The sequence below is a fragment of the Odocoileus virginianus genome, chromosome 31 (genome assembly GCF_023699985.2).
Source record: "Odocoileus virginianus isolate 20LAN1187 ecotype Illinois chromosome 31, Ovbor_1.2, whole genome shotgun sequence".
NCBI lineage: Eukaryota > Metazoa > Chordata > Mammalia > Artiodactyla > Cervidae > Odocoileus > Odocoileus virginianus.
Genome location: NC_069704.1, coordinates 1,973,512 through 1,992,635, shown reverse-complemented (window position 1 = coordinate 1,992,635; position 19,124 = coordinate 1,973,512). Strand labels below are relative to the sequence as shown.

The 19,124-nt window shown below is 50.4% G+C and overlaps 1 protein-coding gene across 3 annotated transcripts in view; it reads right to left on the bottom strand.

The window, feature by feature from the left end:
* DCDC2C (doublecortin domain containing 2C) overlaps positions 1 to 19,124 on the bottom strand; it is a 66,363-nt gene that overhangs the window by 41,473 nt on the left and 5,766 nt on the right. The window contains exons 2-5 of one of the 3 annotated variants that reach the window (XM_070459175.1): positions 17,231 to 17,282; positions 10,044 to 10,120; positions 7,095 to 7,223; positions 3,046 to 3,183 (exon numbers count right to left, since the gene is read on the bottom strand). In XM_070459175.1, the coding sequence (XP_070315276.1) occupies positions 3,046 to 3,183; positions 7,095 to 7,223; positions 10,044 to 10,120; positions 17,231 to 17,282 (396 nt within the window). Of the gene's footprint in view, positions 1 to 3,045; positions 3,185 to 7,094; positions 7,224 to 10,043; positions 10,121 to 17,230; positions 17,283 to 19,124 lie in introns of those variants that run through there. The other 2 variants (XM_070459176.1, XM_070459177.1) reach the window with 2 other exon arrangements.

The window sequence follows — 19,124 nt, the reverse complement described above, 5'->3', positions numbered from 1 at the left end:
GGCAGAGGCCCTCGTGTGAGGAGCCAGGGACACAGTGGGAGCACCATTCAACTCAGCCCAACAGCCCCCATTGTCTCTCCACCCACCACGCTGTCAGGACCATCAGCAGTGGATTACAACTGCAGTAAAACCGAGGTAAAAAGCTTTCTATAAAGAAAGCTGAGTGCTGAAGAATTGATGCTTTTGAACTGGTATTGAAGAAGACTCTTGAGAGTCCCTTGAACTGCAAGGAGATCCAACCAGTCCATCCTAAAGGAGATCAGTCCTGGGTGTTCATCGGAAGGACTGATGTTGAAGCTGAAACTCCAATACTTTGGCCACCTGATGCGAAAAGCTGACTCACTGAAAAAGACCCTGATGCTGGGAAAGATTGAGGGCAGGAGAAGAAGGGGACAACAGAGGATGAGCTGGTTGGATGGCATCACCGACTCAGTGGACATGAGTTTGGGTAAACTCTGGGAGCTGGTGATGGACAGGGAGGCCTAGCGTGCTGCAGTCCATGGGGTCGCAAAGAGTCGGACACAACAGAGCAACTGAACTGAATTGAAAATAGGGAAATACCCAGCCCCGCCAGGCGTGGGGGCGGGACACTTACCCAAGCATCCCCCTGCCCACTACGCCACCGGGGTCCCCGTCCACCAACGGGACGAAGGGAGCCTTAAAGTAGAAACCCTAGCAGCGTAGGAGCCAAAATGGGCAGGAAGACACTGCTCCCGTGAAGGCTTCTCAAGTTTCCCACCTGGAGCTCCTGCTGGGGTCCTGGGGTGGGGGGTGAAGGCCCGCCGGCAAGGCGGAAACCACCCAGCACCCCGCAGTGAGATGAAAACAGACACCTCTTGTTCTCAATGCAGTGACCCTAACAGCTCAAGGGAGAAGTCCGACGCGGAGGGTTCCCGCAGGCCCGCCCATAGGCCCCACACTAAGTGTGGTTCTGACACAGCCCTGGGGGCCCAGCCACCAGCGCAGCACAATCCCGAGGGTGGGCTTCAGACACTGCTCATCTCAGCAAGGCCTGGAGCTCAGACGGGTGCTTGGTCCGCCTTAAACACTGCAGCGACAGCCCCGTGAAGAAACACGTGGGCTCATGTGTACACGGGTCCACAGCCCCCAAGAGCCCGACACCCCTGGCACAGGAGACGCGGGGACGGCCGTAGGGTCCCGGGCAGGCCCAGGCCTGGCCCCCAGGAGGGCACATCTGATGCCCATGGGCCTGGCCTCCCCTGCCCAGGCCGTTTTTCTCAGCTGACCCAGAGGCACCAAGCCCGGGCCTTTCCTTGGGGCCAAACGTGAGGAGCTGGATCGGCACACAGCGCCGACCTTCGGTCCCGCAGGCAGCCTCCTGCCCGCCCGTCTGCGGAGCCCGGGGCCGCCCCGACGACACTGGGCGTCCAACACTCACAGCTCGTCCAGCGCTGTGACCCCGAGGGCCCCAGACCCACAGGGCGGTGTCTGCATCTGGCGGCAAACTCAGAAAGGGCGGACGGGACTGGAATCCACAGGCTGATAACGTGGAGCTGGGAGCACCGAGGGTTTTCACACAAACACAGCCTGAGGGCAAGCTGGGTGGGACCGGAAACTCGCGGAGGGGTCAGGCGCCATTCTGCCCCGGGGACAGACCCAAACCACCTGTCTCACCACCTCAAGGACCGGGACCGTAAGAAGAACTCTCTGCTGAAGCAGTCCGCTCCGTCCTCAGGAGCATCGACGCACGTCGGAGCGCCGACGCCGGGCTCTTCAGGATGCGGGACACACGTCAGCGCGCCGATGCTGGGCCCTTCAGGACGCGGGGTGCACGTCAGCGCCAACGTTGGACACGGGAGACACGTCAGCACGCCTTCTCTGGGCTCTTCAGGATGCGGGACGCACGTCAGCGCCAACGTTGGACACGGGAGACACGTCCGCGTGCCTTCGCTGGGCTCTTCAGGAAGCGGGACGCACGTCAGCGCCAACGTTGGACACGGGAGACACGTCCGCGCGCCTTCGCTGGGCTCTTCAGGAAGCGGGACGCACGTCAGCGCCAACGTTGGACACAGAAGACACGTCCGCGCGCCTTTGCTGGGCTCTTCAGGTATCGGGACGCACGTCAGCGCCAACGTTGGACACGGGAGACACGTCCGCGCGCCTTCGCTGGGCTCTTCAGGAAGCGGGACGCACGTCAGCGCCAACGTTGGACACGGGAGACACGTCCGCGCGCCTTTGCTGGGCTCTTCTGCCTCAGGGAAGACCCAAGCCATCCCCCCAGGCCTGAGCCCACAGGAGCGCACGGAGCCTTCTCTTCAGGCGCCCGCCTGCCCTGCCCCAGATGTCACACGCTCTCAGCGGACGGGACCGCAGCCCCCGCCGTCTCATCCTCCTCCCAGCCACTCCTCCACAACCAAAGACCCACACACCGAGGGCTCCCTGTTACCCAGGTCCGGGATCTACTGTAAAATCATGTCTTTGTTCACCAGGAGAGACCGCCCCCCGGCACACACTGCTTTACAGAAGGAAAAGCAAGTCGAATTAAGAAAACAAACTGTGTCAGGTGGAGGGTGGGTTATCATGACCGTGGCCTGGGACCACCTCCATCTTGCACGTTTAGACCCTTGACCTCTGTGACCCCAGGAACCCAGAAAAACCCCAGTCCCCAGCGCACTCGACATAGGACGTCGCTGTGCTGTGACTCTCCCCAATACCAGAGGTTCCTCCACGCCTAAGATTTTGAAAATCCAAAACTGCATCACATATAAAATGAGAAGATCAAATTTCACTACAGAAAAACAGCAGATACCTGAACTGGTCCGGTAACAGCAGATACCTGAACAGATACCTGAACAGAGGATGAGATGGTTAGATGGCATCACCGACTCGATGAACATGAGTTTGAGTAAACTCCGGGAGTTGGTGATGGACAGGGAGGCCTGGCGTGCTGCAGTCCATGGGGTCACAGAGAGTCGGGCATGACTGAGCCACTGAACTGACTGAACTGAACTTGCCACGTGAGGGAGAGGTGCCAGGGAAAGGGCAGCTTTCACCAGGCAGAATAAAGGAATGGAAAGTGCTCACTGTTGGATTTCACTCGGCACCTTTGGGTACTTCCAGTAAGGGAAATTCTTGAAGGCCTCCAGTCCCGCCGCCACGTAAAAATAGTTGTCTTGCAAATCCTTGGAGTTGTCCAAAAGATGTCCATTCATTGTAAATAATCTGCGAATAAAGAAAAAGCAGTGGGCTGGAGATTTAAGAGCCATGACGTCAGGGCCGAGGATGGGGAGAAGGGGCACCTGTAGCCAACACGACTGGCATGTGGACCACACGGGGAGTGACGGGACTGATGCTCTCTGAACAAACGTGATCTAAACAGGCCGAGCCCTGAGCGGGCGGCTCTGCCAGGATTGGGCTTGCTTTCCATTTTTAGATTTTTTAAAGTGTATTTTTAATTATGTACAAGTGCTGAAAGGCCCTTGAGAAGAACACTTTAAGCTGTTGGTTGTTGTTCAATTAATTTTAAGTAATAACAGCTAAAATTAGTACAAATTGGCTTATAGTGTATAAAAATACTTGAAAAAAAACTTGGCATTTATTAGAAAATAATATGCCTTCTTATAAGCACTGAAAGAATAAAATGTCGGCTTTCTATTCTGCACTCTTTCTGGCAAGTATTAATGCACTCATTCATTCATTCAAGAAGCCATTCAGTTCACTCCATGTTGAGCATCTGTTAGGCACAAGACAATGAGCTAGTCATTGCCTTGGATAAAAATATGAATAAGAAAGTCACTGCTTCCCCAGAGTCAAGAAGTGTACAAAACCGGAAGCCAAGTAGGGCCAGAGAAGGGCAAAGCCCTTTTTCTGAGGAGAGAAAGACCAGAAGCTACTGTGGGCTTCACTGAGGTGGGAGAATGTGCAGAGGGGTTTGAAGGGTGCATAGGAGTTCCTTGTGTGAAGATGGAAGCCTTTGGGGAAGCAGAAGGGGTCTCTGCAAAAATCCAGGACACAGGGGGCTGACTGCCACTGAAAGATGACACCCAGAGGACTTGACCACTGAATCACGAGCCTGGAATTCTAAGGGGAGGAGCTCATCGCTGACTCAGAGTGAGCGGAGGTTGGAAGTGTGGGGTGAGCGCTGTTTGACAGCACTCAGCTGGCTGTTATGGATGGGGTGTGACAGAGGAAAAGCACCTCGCCCTGGGAAAGGAGACTCAGAGCTCCCGCTGGGGTGGAGGACGTGCTTACCAACAACCGCAGCGAGCACAGGAGGGGAGACGAGATAAAGAAGTAGGACATGTGGAACAGGCGGGGCCCCCAGGACCTACCCCTCCCTCCATCACACACCCGCAAACCCCAGTGAGCGTGGGACCAGCCCAGGGGGCTGGCTCACGCACAGCGGCAGGGCCCCCACCACGGAAGCGCTGATCCAATGAGCCCAGGATGGGGCCTGAGCATGTTTCCAACCAGGGCAGCTCCTGGCCCTGCTGCCCTGGGTCACCTGGAGGGGCAAGAAGGAGACCCCAGACAGGAGAGAGCAGTGAGACACCTTGGGAGCAGAGCACAGGGCTTCCAGGTGGGAGGCAGGGCTTAGAATTCCCCACCTGCTGTCCCCTGGGACAGTCGGTGTCCGCCCCCCAAGAGGGCTCACAGCTCACCAGCAGCAAGTCAGGGAGGGGCAGGCACCCTCAGCAGTGAGCGGCCCAGGGAGGCAGCAGACTGGCCTGTCATGGCCTGGAGGACAGCATCCCCCCGAAGCCCGGGCTCCGAGGGCTGCACCCCAGGGCACTGGGGGAGGACGGCTGGGGGGACGCCACTGGAGGAAGTGCCGGGACACATGGAGCAGGAGCTTGAACAAGGAAAGCTTATAAAGTCAGGGAACTGAGAAGTGAGCAATTACTGGAAAGAGACACATGTATCCCAATGTTCATTGCAGCGCTATTTACAACAGCTTAGAACATGGACGCAACCTTGATGTCCATCAGCAGATGAATGGATACAGACGTTCTGGTACATATACACAATGGAATATTACTCAGCCACAAAAAGGAACGCATTTGAGTCAGTTCTGATGAGGTGGATGAAGCTAGAACCTATTGTACAGAGTGAAGTTAGAGAGAGAAAGAGAAATACCGTATTCTAACGCATATATACAGAATCTAGGAAAATGGTACTGAAGAATTTACTTACAGGGCAGCAATGGAGAAGCAGACATAGAGAATAGACTTATGGAACATGGAGGGGAGGAGAGGGTGAGATATATGGAGAGAGTAACATGGAAACTCACATGACCATGTGTAAAATAGATAGACAACGGGAATTTGCTATTTGTCTCAGGAAACCCAAACAGGGGCTCTGTATCAAACTAGAGGGGTGGGGTGGGGAGGGAGAGGGGAGGGAGGTTCAAAATGGAGGGGATGTGTGCACACCTATGGCTGATTCATGCTGAGAGTTGACAGAAAACAGCAAAATTCTGTAAAGCAATTATCCTTCAATAAAAAATAAATAAGCAATTGCTGTTTGGAAGATAAAACAGAGGAGCCATCCCAGGACAAAGCAGGGAATGATAACAGAACACAGAGACGGAAAGTTAGGGGGTAAAAATGAGAAGTGCCATCATCCAGACAGTAGGAATCCCCAAAGAAGCTAAAACAGGAGCTGAAAGGAAGAAACACATGTAGAAATGATGAAGATTAACGTCACAGAGGAAAAGACAGAGGGCAGTTGAGCTGGAAGTGCCCCCAGCGGGTGAGAAGGCAGAGACCAGGGTCAGGGTCACCGGCACGGCCGACCGAGCTCCACGGAGGCTGAGAGCAGAAGCGGTTGGAACTTGGAGCCTCAGGACTCGGCCAGGACTGCTCAGTACCATGCTCTCCAGCCGGGACAGGGAGACAGGGGGGCCAGGGGGACAGGCCACCCTCCCTTGTCCTGGGCTTGCTGCCTGAGCAGACTCCACTGCTGTCTCAGCCTCACCTTCCCCTCCGGCCACAGCCCTGCAGCCTCGACGACCTCCGCTGCCTCCCTGCGCAGACCGCCAGGCTGCTGGCTACGACCTCGGGCCGTCCCTGGACTCACCTCCTTACCGAGCCCCTCTGGGCTGGTCCCTCCCTGCTCGGCCACAGACCGTCCACCCGTCTGCCCCCTCCCTCACCCCGGGCCGCCAAGCATCAGAGGAAACCGCAGCCCTGCAAGGCATCCCACTGCACATCCTGGGCCCAGGCTCGTGAGGCCCCCAACTCTGCTCGGCCTCACTTCTGCTCTGCTCACTCTCTGCTCGCTGTCCCCCGTCCACTCACAAGAGACCACCTTCCCACCTCCAGGTCCAGCGCCTTCCATCTGCTCGGGACCTTGTCCTGGTGGCCACCCCAGCCCTCTCCTCCCGAGTGCATCACTGACCACGCGCGCGCACACACACCCACACACACACACACACACAGAGCAGCCTCCATACAGCAAGGCGCCGGCTGGCAGGGCCTGCATGGGGTGGACACTGGAGGCTGCTCTGGCCGCAGGCCTGGCTGCCTCCTCACAAGGACGCCAGCTGTATACAGTGGACCGTCTGCGGTTTCCCCCAGACCCCTCGCTTGTTCCCAATCGTGACTGCCAGCCCATCCCACACTCACCAAGGGCTCCTCAGACACCCCACCACATCATGACTCCTGGAAGCAGGTACTGTTCTAATTTCCAGTTTCCCAGAGGAGGAGACAGGCCTCGGGAAGCTCAGCGCCTCCCCGGCGTGACCCAGGTGCGGCCACTGCGGCTCCTTTGTCCAAGGACTCCACCCCCACCGATGGGCCAGTCAGCCCCCCTGACTTCTCCTGCCCAGCTGTAATTGCTGGCCACCCGCAGGGGCGCTGGGGGCCCCGGGGACAGAGTGGGGTCATGAGACACACCTGCCTGGGTAGCCGTGTTCACCACACCTCGTGGGAGGGGGACACTCACTAAACTTCATTGAGTGAATGCACAAAAATGGTTAAAAATAAGTATGGTCCGAAGACTCCAGAAATACTGCCTGCCTGAAGAATTAAAACCAGAGTTCACGAGCCTCATGTCAGACCTCGCTGTACTGGTTAGAAGTTCTCACCGAACCCCCCCACTTCCCGGGTCCCCGGGGCAGGCCGCAGGCTTACTTTCTAACGCCTCCCAGGGGGAAGACCTTCTCCCCGACCGTGGCCAGCACGCTGTTCCACTCCATCAGGCTGAATTTGGGTATAATAATCTTTACAGGTGGAATAAATAATCTTCCATTTGTGAAAACACTGCAAGGATAAAAGGAAAAGACTTTGTTAGTGCCTCACGCTCTGGGGGAAAATGCTGGGTGTTCAAGAAAAAAACCCACTTACAGAACCATGGAAACCATGCAAAGCCCTGAGCTCAGAGAAGGGGGCAGAAACAGCAGGGACTCGGCCTCATAGGAGAGAGAACACGCCAATGAGCAGGGCGACACTCTATCCTTTAAAAACTATGCCTCTGTCGAAACAGAATTCCCCTACGCTGTTGGTGGGAATGAAAACTGATACAGCCACTTGGGAGACCAGGATGGAGGTTTCTTAAAAAACCAATAATAGGATTTCCACATGACCCAGCAATCCCACTACTGGGCACATACCCAGAGAAAACCATAGTGCAAAAAGATGCATGCACCCCAGCGTTCACTGCAGCACTATTTACAACAGCCAGGACGTGGAAGCGACCTAGACGCCCATCAGCAGAGGAAGGGACAAAGAAGATGTGGAACATACATGCAATGGAATAATATTGTTGTTCAGTCACTAAGCCATGTCTGACTCTTCCACAACCCCACAGACTGTAGCCTGCCAGGCTCCTCTGTCCATGGGATTCCCCAGGCAAGAATTGTGGAGTGGGTTGCATTTCCTTCTCCAGGGCATCTTCCCGGACCCAGGAATCGAATCCACATCTCCTGCATTGGCATGAGGGTTCTTTCCCGCTGAGCCACATCCAAATGCAAATAATTTAAAACTGGAGAAATACATCTTTTTTTTTTTCAGGGTAAATGTAAATTTTAACATGCTTGCACCCAATAAAAAGAATCCATTTTCTCATTAAGGCTCTGTGGCAAGAGACCTGCAAACTCCAGAGTCCACCTTTTTCCATGTTTAAATGTTGCCCCCAAACAAACCTTGAAAAGATGTTCTGTACAAGCTGCATCACAACTCATGTGTGATGTTACTACTACACTGCAGATTTGCAGCAACAGTCCCACCTAGTGGTGCTCCTAAAGGGTGTACACCAAAAGTCTTTCCAAACATAGACAGCTACTATTAATTTTTTAAGTAGGACAAACATTAAATGTTTCTAAATAAGAAGTATTTTTTCAAAGTAGGAAATAGCACCTGGATCCAGGAATGAATTTTATTATCATGGTGATAATGATGGTGATGGTGGTGGTGGTGGTGGTTATGAAGATGATGGTGATGGTGAAGATGGTGGTGATGGTGGTGATGATGACGGTAGTGGTGATGATGGTGATGGTGGTGGTGGTGATGGTGGTGGTGGTGGTGATGGTGATGGTGGTGGTGATGGTGGTGGTGGTGATGGTGGTGGTGATGGTGGGTGGTGGTGATGGTGATGGTGGTGATGATGGTTGTGGTGGTGGTGGTGATAATGGTGATGGTGGTGGTGGTGGTGATGATGGTGATGGTGGTGATGTGGTGATGGTGGTGGTGATGTGGTGGTGGTGATGGTGGTGATGGTAGTGATGGTGGTGGTGGTGATGGTGGTGATGACGGTGGTGGTGGTGAGGAAAGGTCAAAACACCTTTCTCCCTCGAACACTGAGAACTCTGAAAACCATCTTAACTATTTTCTGTTTGTTTTTAAGTTACAAGGTCTCCATGCGAACATGGTAGAAAAGGCCCTGCATTTGGATGGTATTTGGGTCCATCTAGTGGAGTTTCTAGCACACCGTGTACAGAACAAAGCACAAGCCTTAAGAATAACTGATTTATAATAGGAAAAAACAGTCTGGAAAAGGAAGGGAGAACCACTGAAAACTTGGGTCAGGACAAAAAAATATATATATATCTAGGGAAATGTGTCTTCGCCAGGAAGGACCCATAAGCCAGCAATGCTCCCTCAGGTTTCTACCCATTCTTCAGAAAGAGATGTCTTTCACAAAATTTAGAAATACTGTCTCTTTGTTATTTCAAAACAGTTCTCAGATGAATAAAAGACACAGTGGAAAGATCTCGGCTGTGTGAGTGGCTCCCTTGCAGAAGGCTAAGGAAAAGTATCTTAGAGAAACGATGGTTGGGTTTTTGAGGGTAAGTGAAGGAGCAGCTTCGCTAACCAGCAGGCCGTGTTTGCTCGTAATGCCCTTGGGTGTCTCCGTTGGGGGGCTCTGCTGGTTCCACGGGGGCTTCTCCGCCTCCTGGGCACCAGCTCTTGGCTGGTCAGCAGGGGCGGGAAGGACAACCGGCTGGAAAGTGGAGCCTCGGCTACTCAAGGCTACTCAAGGGACCAAGCCGAGCTGGCGCCCCTCTGACTGGGAGCCAGGACCTGCAAACTCACTGGAATTCCTTCCGTCAGAAGCAGGACCAGGAGAGAGGGGAGGTGCATCAACTTCTGTCTCCGGCATCCGGCTGCTACAGAACTCACCCTGCACAGCCTCCGCTCCTGCTACCCCGGCTCCCGGTTCACCAGGGAGGGTCAAAACTACCTTCCTCGCTCAAACATCAGAAACTCTGAAAGCCATCATAACTGTTTTCTGTTTGTTTTTTAAGTCTCGCTGGGAACAGAGCTTCTACATTTCCTATCACCATCCAGCAGCTGCAATGACTAGGCTGAAAAATGAATGAAGAAACGGAGACTAAATTGCGTGTTTCTGCCCCACGTGACCCGGGAACTGCGGTGGGGCAATGGCGTTGCTTCTCCAAACTCAAGGTTCTCGAGAGAACACGTGGCACCTGCAAGGCGGAATCGAACAGAAGGTTCCGGGAAGACAGATGAGGTGGCAGGGTGACAAGGGGCAGGACGAGGAGGAGGGCAAAGCCGGGAGGCTGCTGTCTTTAAGGGGCTCGGGCAAGCACGATCTGCCCCCCACCCCCAAACTGTACTCACTTTATTTGTCGGGACATACGATGGAACATCTGCCACCTGGAAGGCACATTCATGTCACAGTGCACCACCGGCTTGATCTGCAAGGAGACAAAGGAGGCCCAGAAGCCAGGTCAAGCGAACAAACGCTTGGTGGATACCGACATCACACACAGCGCCAGCCCAAAACCTAAGTGAAGGTGGGGCGGCCCCGCTAACAGAACAGACCCCACAGGGGACCAGGGAAGCTGGGCTCCATGCTGGGCGGAGTCTGGGAGCTGCCGCTGCTGAATCTGGCACATCCTAGAGCCTGTGCTCCACCAGAGAGGACACCTCGATGAGAAGCCCTCACGGCACAACTAGAGAAAAGCTGGCAAGCAACAAAGAGCTCAGCCAAAACTCAACAAATTTTTAAAATTATATATACTCATATACTAATAGCCACCAAACCAATGCCATGAATATCAACAACTACCATGAATTTGCAGACCCAGTTTGGAAAGAAAAAAACAGACATTATCCTCTGCAAAATTATATTAAGATACAGCTACCCTAAGAAGCAGCTCTCTGCTTGACTGCATAAAATTATGGAAACAATGAACTAATTGCTTTTTTACGTGTTAATGATTCATTAACCCCAATATCACCTGCCTGATTCAATGGCTCCAGCAATTAAATACATGATTCTGGACCTTCTCCTCTGTGTTCCAGATAATAATCTCCTAACAAGTGTCAGGCAAACATGCTTTTCTGTTGTCTGATGGTGGTAACAGTTTCAAGACTCATGTCAATCACCTGCCCCAAGAGGCAGGATCCAGTGGGCTTTAGAGCTCTTTATTGAAGGTGTGGCTCAGACAGTAAAGAATCTGCCTGCCATGCAGGAGACGCCGTTTCGATCCCCAGGTTGGGAAGAAGAGCCCCTGGAGAAGGAAATGGCAACCCACTCCAGTATTCTGCCTGGAGAATCCCAGGGACAGAGGAGCCTGGAGGGCTACAGTCCAAGGGGTTGCAAAGAGTTGGACATGACTGAGCGACTAACCAGGGTCATCAAACCAGATTTGCATCCCTGATGGAAGACACTCGAGGCTGCCAAAGCCGCACAGATGGTTTGCTGATGCCAACTATGAACCAGGCACTGCATTCAGACCTCTATAGGCATTCGTGTCTGATCCTCAAAACAACCAGGTCAAAGAATCAGAGAGGCTATATAATCTTCCCAAGAACACACAGCTATTAAGTGTCCTGGACATAATAAGTTATCAAAAATATTTTATTATAGGTTTTAGCAAAATGGGGACTTGAACCAATGCTGATATAGCATTTCGGAGCCTTTGTTGAGTCATTCCATCTCTTTATCACTGTGTGAGCTTGCTCACCTTGTCGCTTTGCTAAGCCTGTCTGTCTGTCTGTGCATGCAATGCGGATCACAGCAGTGCATGTGCAGTAAGTCAGACAGAAAAAGAAATATTTCATGATGTTACTTATATGTCGAATCTGAAAAAAATACAAATGAATCTATATACAGAACAGAAACAGACTCACAGACATAGCAAACAAACTTATGGTTGCCAACAGTGAAAGTGGGGGGATGATAAATGAGGAGACTGGGATGAACTGATGCAAGCTACTACACATAAAATAGATAAGCAACAAGGATTTACCATATAATACAGGGAACAATATTCATTCCTTGTAATAACCTATCATGAAAAATAATCTTAAAAAATATGCATAACCGAATCACTTTTTCAATCACACTTGAAACTAACACAATATTGTAAATCAAATATACTTCAATAAAAATACACACAAAAAAAATTAGGCCAAAAAAAATAGTTAAAAAAAAAAAGTAGTGCATTGACATAGGTTTGCTCGAGATACCAGTAACACAAAGTGAGTGAACCCATTGTCCAGTGCTCATCAAAGCGCCTGAAGTTCAGAGCTAAGAGCCCAGTCAACAGCAGCAGATCTTATTTGTCTTGTTGCTCTGAAGTCCCTTCTCTCCCCGGCCCCATCCTCTGTGAACACCCTCACAGCCTTCTTCATGCAAAATATCAAACAAAAAGCCCCATAGCTGACCCGTGGTCATGCTCCCCTGGAGGATGGACTTCAGCTCAGTTCAGTTCAGTTCAGTCCAGTTGCTCAGTCGTGTCTGACTCTTTGCAACCTCATGGAACACAGCACTCCAGGCCTCACTGTCCATCACCAACTCCCGGAACTTGCTCAGACCCATGTCCGTCGAGTCGGTGATGCCATCCAACCATCTCATCCTCTGTCATCCCCTTCTCCTCCTGCCCTCAATCTTTGCCAGCATCAGGGTCTTTTCCAATGAGTCAGCTCTTCACATCAGGTGGCCAAAGTATTGGAGTTTCAGTTTCAACATCAATCCTTCCAATGAACACCCAGGAGTGATCTCCTTTAGGATGGACTGGTTGGATCTCCTTGCAGTCCAAGGGACTGTCAAGAGTCTTCTCCAACACCACAGTTCAAAAGCATCAATTCTTCAGTGCTCAGCTTTCTTTAGAGTCCAACTCTCTCATCCCTACATAACCACTGGAAAAACCATAGCCTTGACTAGACGGACCTTTCTTGGCAAAGTAATGTCTCTGCTTTTTAATATGCTGTCTAGGTTGGTCACAACTTTCCTTCTAAGGAGTAACTGTCTTTTAATGTCATGGCTGCAGTCACCATCTGCAATGATTTTGGAGCCCCCCAAAATAAAGTCTGTGACTGTTTCCATTGTTTCCCCATCTATTTGCCATGAAGTGATGAGACCAGAAGCTATCTTAGTTTTCTGAATGTTGAGTCTTAAGCCAGCTTTTTCACTCTCCTCTTTCACTTTCATCAAGAGGCTCTTTAGTTCCTCTTCACCTTCTGCCATAAGGGTGGTGTCATCTGCATACGTGAGGACTTCAGCTTCCCGCTGACAAATAGACTTACAGGTTGGAACTGATGCTCTGAATGACTCCAGACTTGCTGACTCCGAAATCAAAGAAACTATCACAGAGCATCAGATGGCCTTGTGGTTCATGCAGACTGCTGGCTATCCTGGGAAGTCCCTACTCAGAAGCAGGGTCTCAACTAAAACCGACCCTGGGACAGTACCTGCCCCAAATTCTGCCAGGCTGCAGACTCCGGAAGGCCCTCGGCCATGGTTCCATTTATTTAAGCCTTATTTGTGGAGGACCCACCATGGGAGGAACAGTGTTAAGTATTAGAGATGCAAAGGTGAGCATCACATCTGGCCTTGGAAGTGCTGGGCGCGAGGGGACCCAGGCCACTGACGGGGCGGTCTGGAAAGAAGGGGAGAGCACACACAGCTCTGTGGTGGGGGCTCCGTGGGGGCCAGTGCAGGCCACAGACGGGTGTACCCGCTCCTCACAGCGACACAAAGCAGGCTTCCTGGAGGAAGCGGCATCCAGGCTGAGAGCCGAACTACAGGAAGGAGCCGGTCCATCGAGGGTGGGAAGAAATGTTAATGAGGCTGGGGGAACAGCATATGCTACATCCTGGCGAGAGGACTTCGGACACACACTCGTGGGTACAAGGTCCCTGGGAAACAGAAAGCGCTAGACTAGATCCTGGACTCAGAGGGAGCGGTGGTGAGAGGTGGGACTGACGGAGAAAACAAGGACCAGGTCAAGGTTAGCAGACTCCATCCCCCGGGAGCAAGGAGGCAAGCCTGGAAGTGTCTAAACCAGGGAACCGAGGCGATCAACTTGGAAGGGGAGGCGCAGCGTGCCGGAAGGCCAGCGGAAGGCACGGGGCTCCCAGGAGCAGCTCCGGTGCCGTCAGCAAGAATTGGAGCAACTGACTGGCTTGAGGGGCGAGGGGAAGGATGGGGCGCGCGGCAGCTGGGAGACGGGAAAACTAAGAACAGCGTCTAGGTCTCTGGTTTCAGGAGCCGGGTGTATAACTCCATTCTCCAAAAAAGGGAAACAAAATAACAACTGGGTTTGGAGGAAGAGGTTCAGCTACTGAGGCCGAGCTCCAGAGCCCGCGAACTACGGTTCGGTTCGCGAAGCCCGTGGGCCCCAGAGCCGGCGCTGCACAGCAGGGGAAGCCACCCTCGCCCCAACACCAGGGAGCAGCCCCCGGGGCACAGCTGGGGACAGCCCGCTCGGCCACGAAGGCCCGCAGAGCCAAAACGCATAAATGACAGTTTTTTTACTGTTTATTTTTAAAAGTCTTTTTAAAAATCGGAGACTGACGACATTCTCATTAAATCAACATGACACCGTCATCAAAACTCAAGATCCCAAGAGCACTATTTGGAGTCTAATTTTCCTCGCTCCTCCATTGAATGAAATGCAATTCCAGATTCATTACATTGAAGCACACGTCATTTCTATGGTTATAGGAGATGTACTACTATGATATTCTAATTAATTTTAAGTAAAGTTTTTTTCTAAACTAAGATCTCTTAAGAAGCTTCTTCACTAATTTAATATTTTGACCAGAATGTAAATTCTGTGAAAGCATACTCTACAAAAAGCTAGGCACTCCTACTCTGTTACTGTATCACAAAATAAGGCAGAATAACTTAGTAAAACATATAAACCCTGAATATTTGGACTTGGCCAAAACTTACAATATAGTGTATTTAGTGTTTTTAACAGTTTGCACTGGTGTTCAAATTGGTAGGCATTCATGGATTTCAAATTCAGATAGGATGATCTATTCTAACTTAAAGTTATTATGAGTAATAATTTCAGTGATTTACTGAGTTCTTACAATAGTCCCATCACTATCTCACTTAATCCCTACAACACTCTAAGAGGTATTATTTCAGATCAATATCTATAGGTCTAATTACAGTATGATGTCATAAACCATTCAGCCATTCCTCTATTGATGGACATTCACATGGTTCCCAGGTTTTTTAAATTACAAAAATAACATTAATAAATGCTGCCATAAACATCCTTAAGGCCCAATGTGTGCAAGGAGTGAACTGGCTGGAGTGGGTACCGGAGGGGAGCCCAAGGCCTTTACTTCTGACAAGGTCTGGGGAGCTTTCAACACCACGCTCACTTGCAAAGCTACCTCATAGAGGCTGTGAAAACACTACAGTCCCACCAAGACAAGGATTTACACATCAAACAGCAACAATCAGAGGCGACTTTCAGGGGGTGACGTCTTCCACCGAGGAAGCGGGAACCGGGGGTGCACAGCCTTCTCAGGGGATGCCGTCACATGTGCCTTGGAACCTGAACGTGCTCTTAGAGACATGCCGGAAGTCAACACTAAAGAGGCTAAAACTGTGCACGAAACTCCTCCTCCTTACAAACAATCATGATGGCTCTATCGGGGGCCATCCCAATGCCTGGTGACAATAATGAAAACGCAAAAGGAAGGAAGGTCGGTTGACAGGGAGTGGGTTAAATAATTATGATAGACTCACATAATGGAACATTTTGCAGCCACTAAAAATCATGTTGCAGGAGATCCTTTACTAGGTTAAACTATCATGATAATTAATAAAAAGAAGAAAACAGTGTGTGTTGGTGGATTGCATCTCTTTAAATATATACATACACATATCGTATATGCATGTGTGTCTGTGAGGGTAGATAGCAAGATATTTGCTGCTTGCGCAGAGAAAGGCTTCTGGAAACGGACACGACAAAATACACACAGTGCTGACCTGCGGGAGGTGGGATTGTGGGTGGTTTTCGCTTTCCTCGTTGAGCTTTTCTGCACGGCAATTTTGACATTTTTCTCAGCAAGAACGACTTTAAAATCAGATTTTTTTTTTAAATGAACGAGTGCAAATTTCAAAAGAACAATTACAAAGCTCCCTGAGCAACCACATCCTTGGTGTGAGGGCCTTGGGAGTCTAGGCCCGACTTGGAGAAGATGGGGTGGTACCCACATTTCACACAACGCTTGTCCTAACATCTCCCATCACAGCGTCCTCAGTCAGAAAACGGGGAACTTTGATGAGATACTCTAGGAAGTCTCCTTCCTGTCCTACAATGCTAAATGTTAACCTGTAATCAAGTCTGATGTTTTTAAATCATTGCAATGTACAAAGGATAAACATAGACTCAAACTTGAACAGTTACTGTCGAGGGGTCCTCTTCAGAACTGGTGTTTAATCCCACTCCGTGCCCCACCTGGAGAAGGAGATTCAGGGACCTAGGGGTTAAGAATGATCATATACCATTTCTTCTCTCTTTACTAAGGTAGCTCTGAAATTTGGTGATTGCCAATTGCTTTCTTGTCAGGAACTTTTCCTCCTGTCCCTGGCAAGTGACAATCTAAGGTGGGCAAGTAATGCTAAATGTGTCTGCAGGCTGGTGCCTTTGGGAAAAGTGAGCCCCACTGGACCATCCTTGATTGGAGCCCTGACTGGAGTTCAAGGACATTTAGAGGACATGGAGGATGAGAACAGACACATTTAGTACGGGTACAGTATATATATTTCATCATGTAATCTTCATATTACACATTGTCTAACACACATTCTCATCTCCTTTTTACAGAGGAGAGAAATTAATAGCAAAATTACCACGTGTAGAAGCAGATACTCTAAAAACAGCTCACTTTGAAATACTCTACGAAAGCCCATTTATAAAATAAAGAAGTAAAAATCATCTTGCATTCTAAAAAGCATCAGGCTATCTTGCTCAAACCTGGTGATTTTTGTTGCTCATTAGAAAGGTGGATCTCTTTCAGCTTACATGTGAACTGTGGTTTGTTTGTTTGTTTGTTTGCTAAGACCCAAGCGATGTGAGTAGAGTGATGGATGGTCCCATCGTGTAGACCTTTCAAATGTGCTTCAAGCACAAAAATGTTGGGAACATACAGCAAATCTCTAAATTTAACATTATAACATTATAATAAGGAAATGCGACTTAAAATAACTTTTCCTGACACCTGTCTTTCCAAATCCCCAAAACAGAAGAGTTAAAAGGTTTAATGAATGACAGCACGCTGCATCTCATTAACTGGATGGATGGACCTGCTCTCTCCCTAACGGCCGTCTTAGAACGTTCTCGCCCACGTCCACCTTCTCAGGGACTGAGGTGCTCTGACAACAGAACAAGCTCACCCAGTGATTTCTGGCTTCAAGAGCAGCCTGCCTTTGTAGGCATTCCCTACAAAAGGCTGTTTCTATGAAACTTCAATTACTCCATACTGACATTTCTGTTTTTACCAAGTCATCCACTTTATCCCATCTTTAGTAGCTGGCAGTGAGCACTTACTTCCTTCAACTTCCCCATCTTTGCAGGTTTTCTGGGAACTATATTAATATAACTGCAAAAAAGAAAGAAAAACCTAATTAGAAGGTATATATTTAGATTGAAGATTTGAGCCTCTTTGGAGGTGTCTCCTCTTCGGCATCACAATATCCCACTCCATATCAACTTAAAACTAAAATCTAGAGCACTGTAGATGCCCACGTCAACATATAACAGCAATGTCATTGCAGGGAAATGTCCACACTGGCCACGGTTGGCACCACTCAGGAAAACTGTCCTCAAGTGGCACTGCTTCCCCTCACACAGTATTTATCACAGAGGAAACTTGGGAAGAACTCAAAGGGGAAAAGTTTAGGGGGTGACTCGTGGCTCTTCCAGGGTCCATTACCGGCCAAAGTCAGGGTGGAGACCCGGACGCCCCGCCCAGCTCCCTCACGCCTGGCCTGTCCCGCGTGTCCCACGGGATGTCGTCGTGGACCCCATCCTGCCAAAACCTGATCACTGGAAAGAGCCACAGGCATCAAACGCGTGTGAGCCCCACAGGCCCCACTGTTAACAACCTGGGGACCTCTGAAGAGTCTTCCATATGCCTCGAAGATAGAACAGAAGTTCTTAATGATAAAAAAGAATACATTAAAACGTATGTGTGTTAAGTCTTCCTTCTGACTTAAAACAATTTTTTACGTGTCTGGGATTGTTCTTGACAATGATTTTGGCCACAGTCAGAGAAAGACTGACTAAGAGTAGGCGGATGGAAGGAAAGGCATTTTTAAGCGCTTAGGATGCAGTCAGGAGTCACAAGCTCAGACGCCTACGGAGGCAAGTGAACGGTGATGCTTGAAAGGGTGGTGTTAGGGAAGGGTAGGGTCTGCGGCTAGAGGAGTGAGGCTCCCTCTGAGATGGACGGGGTGCGTAACTCCTGGGCACTGTTTTCCTGTGGAAATGCAGGCAACTAAGCACTCAGTCCTTTTAAACAATAAAATCCTCTATTTTTTAATGGAAACCGAAATTTCATATTACACGAACACCTCCATGATAAAATGCCGCAGCCAACTCAAACCTTCGAACACTGTGAACTGAAGAAACTGGACATCTTCAAGTCACCACCGTGGCTCGTAGGCCCTTCCACGCACACTTCTGCTCGTCTCCAAAGGGGTGTTTTAGGGTTGAATCTCCAAATTCCATATCTGACGATGAACATTAATCCCCCAAATGACACAACTTATTATCATGAGATGGAAAACAGAAGGTAAAAATAAACATGGGAAAATTAATGCATAAAAAGATTGAACCACCACAAAATGCCATGTATTGTCTCCACATTGTCTGCCAAAGAACACCAAAACAGAAAGAAAGAGGGGATAAGTGATGCCTCGGAGACCCGGTGGGCCCCGGGGCATTAAGCCAGGTGCCTGGAGGAGGTTTCTGGATGGACCTGGGTTTCCTTGGGGGTGGGGGGCTGGGGAGCAGGAACTTGAAGCAGAGACTAGATGCTCGTGTGCAAGGGGCATGGCCCCCTTGCTGCTTCTGGAGAACAAGAGCAAGGCAGAAGCCCACCATGAGGACCACACCAGGCATTTCAAAGTGCTGTGTCCACTGCATCCTCACAACCCACACTGGAGCAGACATCAACAAGCCCTGTTCTACTGATGAGGAGGCAGAGTCTCAGCGAGGCTGTTCAACCAGCTAAGTGCTACCACACGGGGAAACCCAGGACCCTGTCCAGCCCAGGTCTCCCAGCTCGGATACCACACTCCTCCTCCCCTGGCGTGCTGGCTTCTGCACACGCTCTTCCCCCTACCCGTCTCCCGCTAGTGCTCAGGTGCACGTGGGGGTTAGGAGACTCGCGGACAGACCGGGGTGCCACCGAGCTGCCAGAGTTGACCGGCACGTTCAC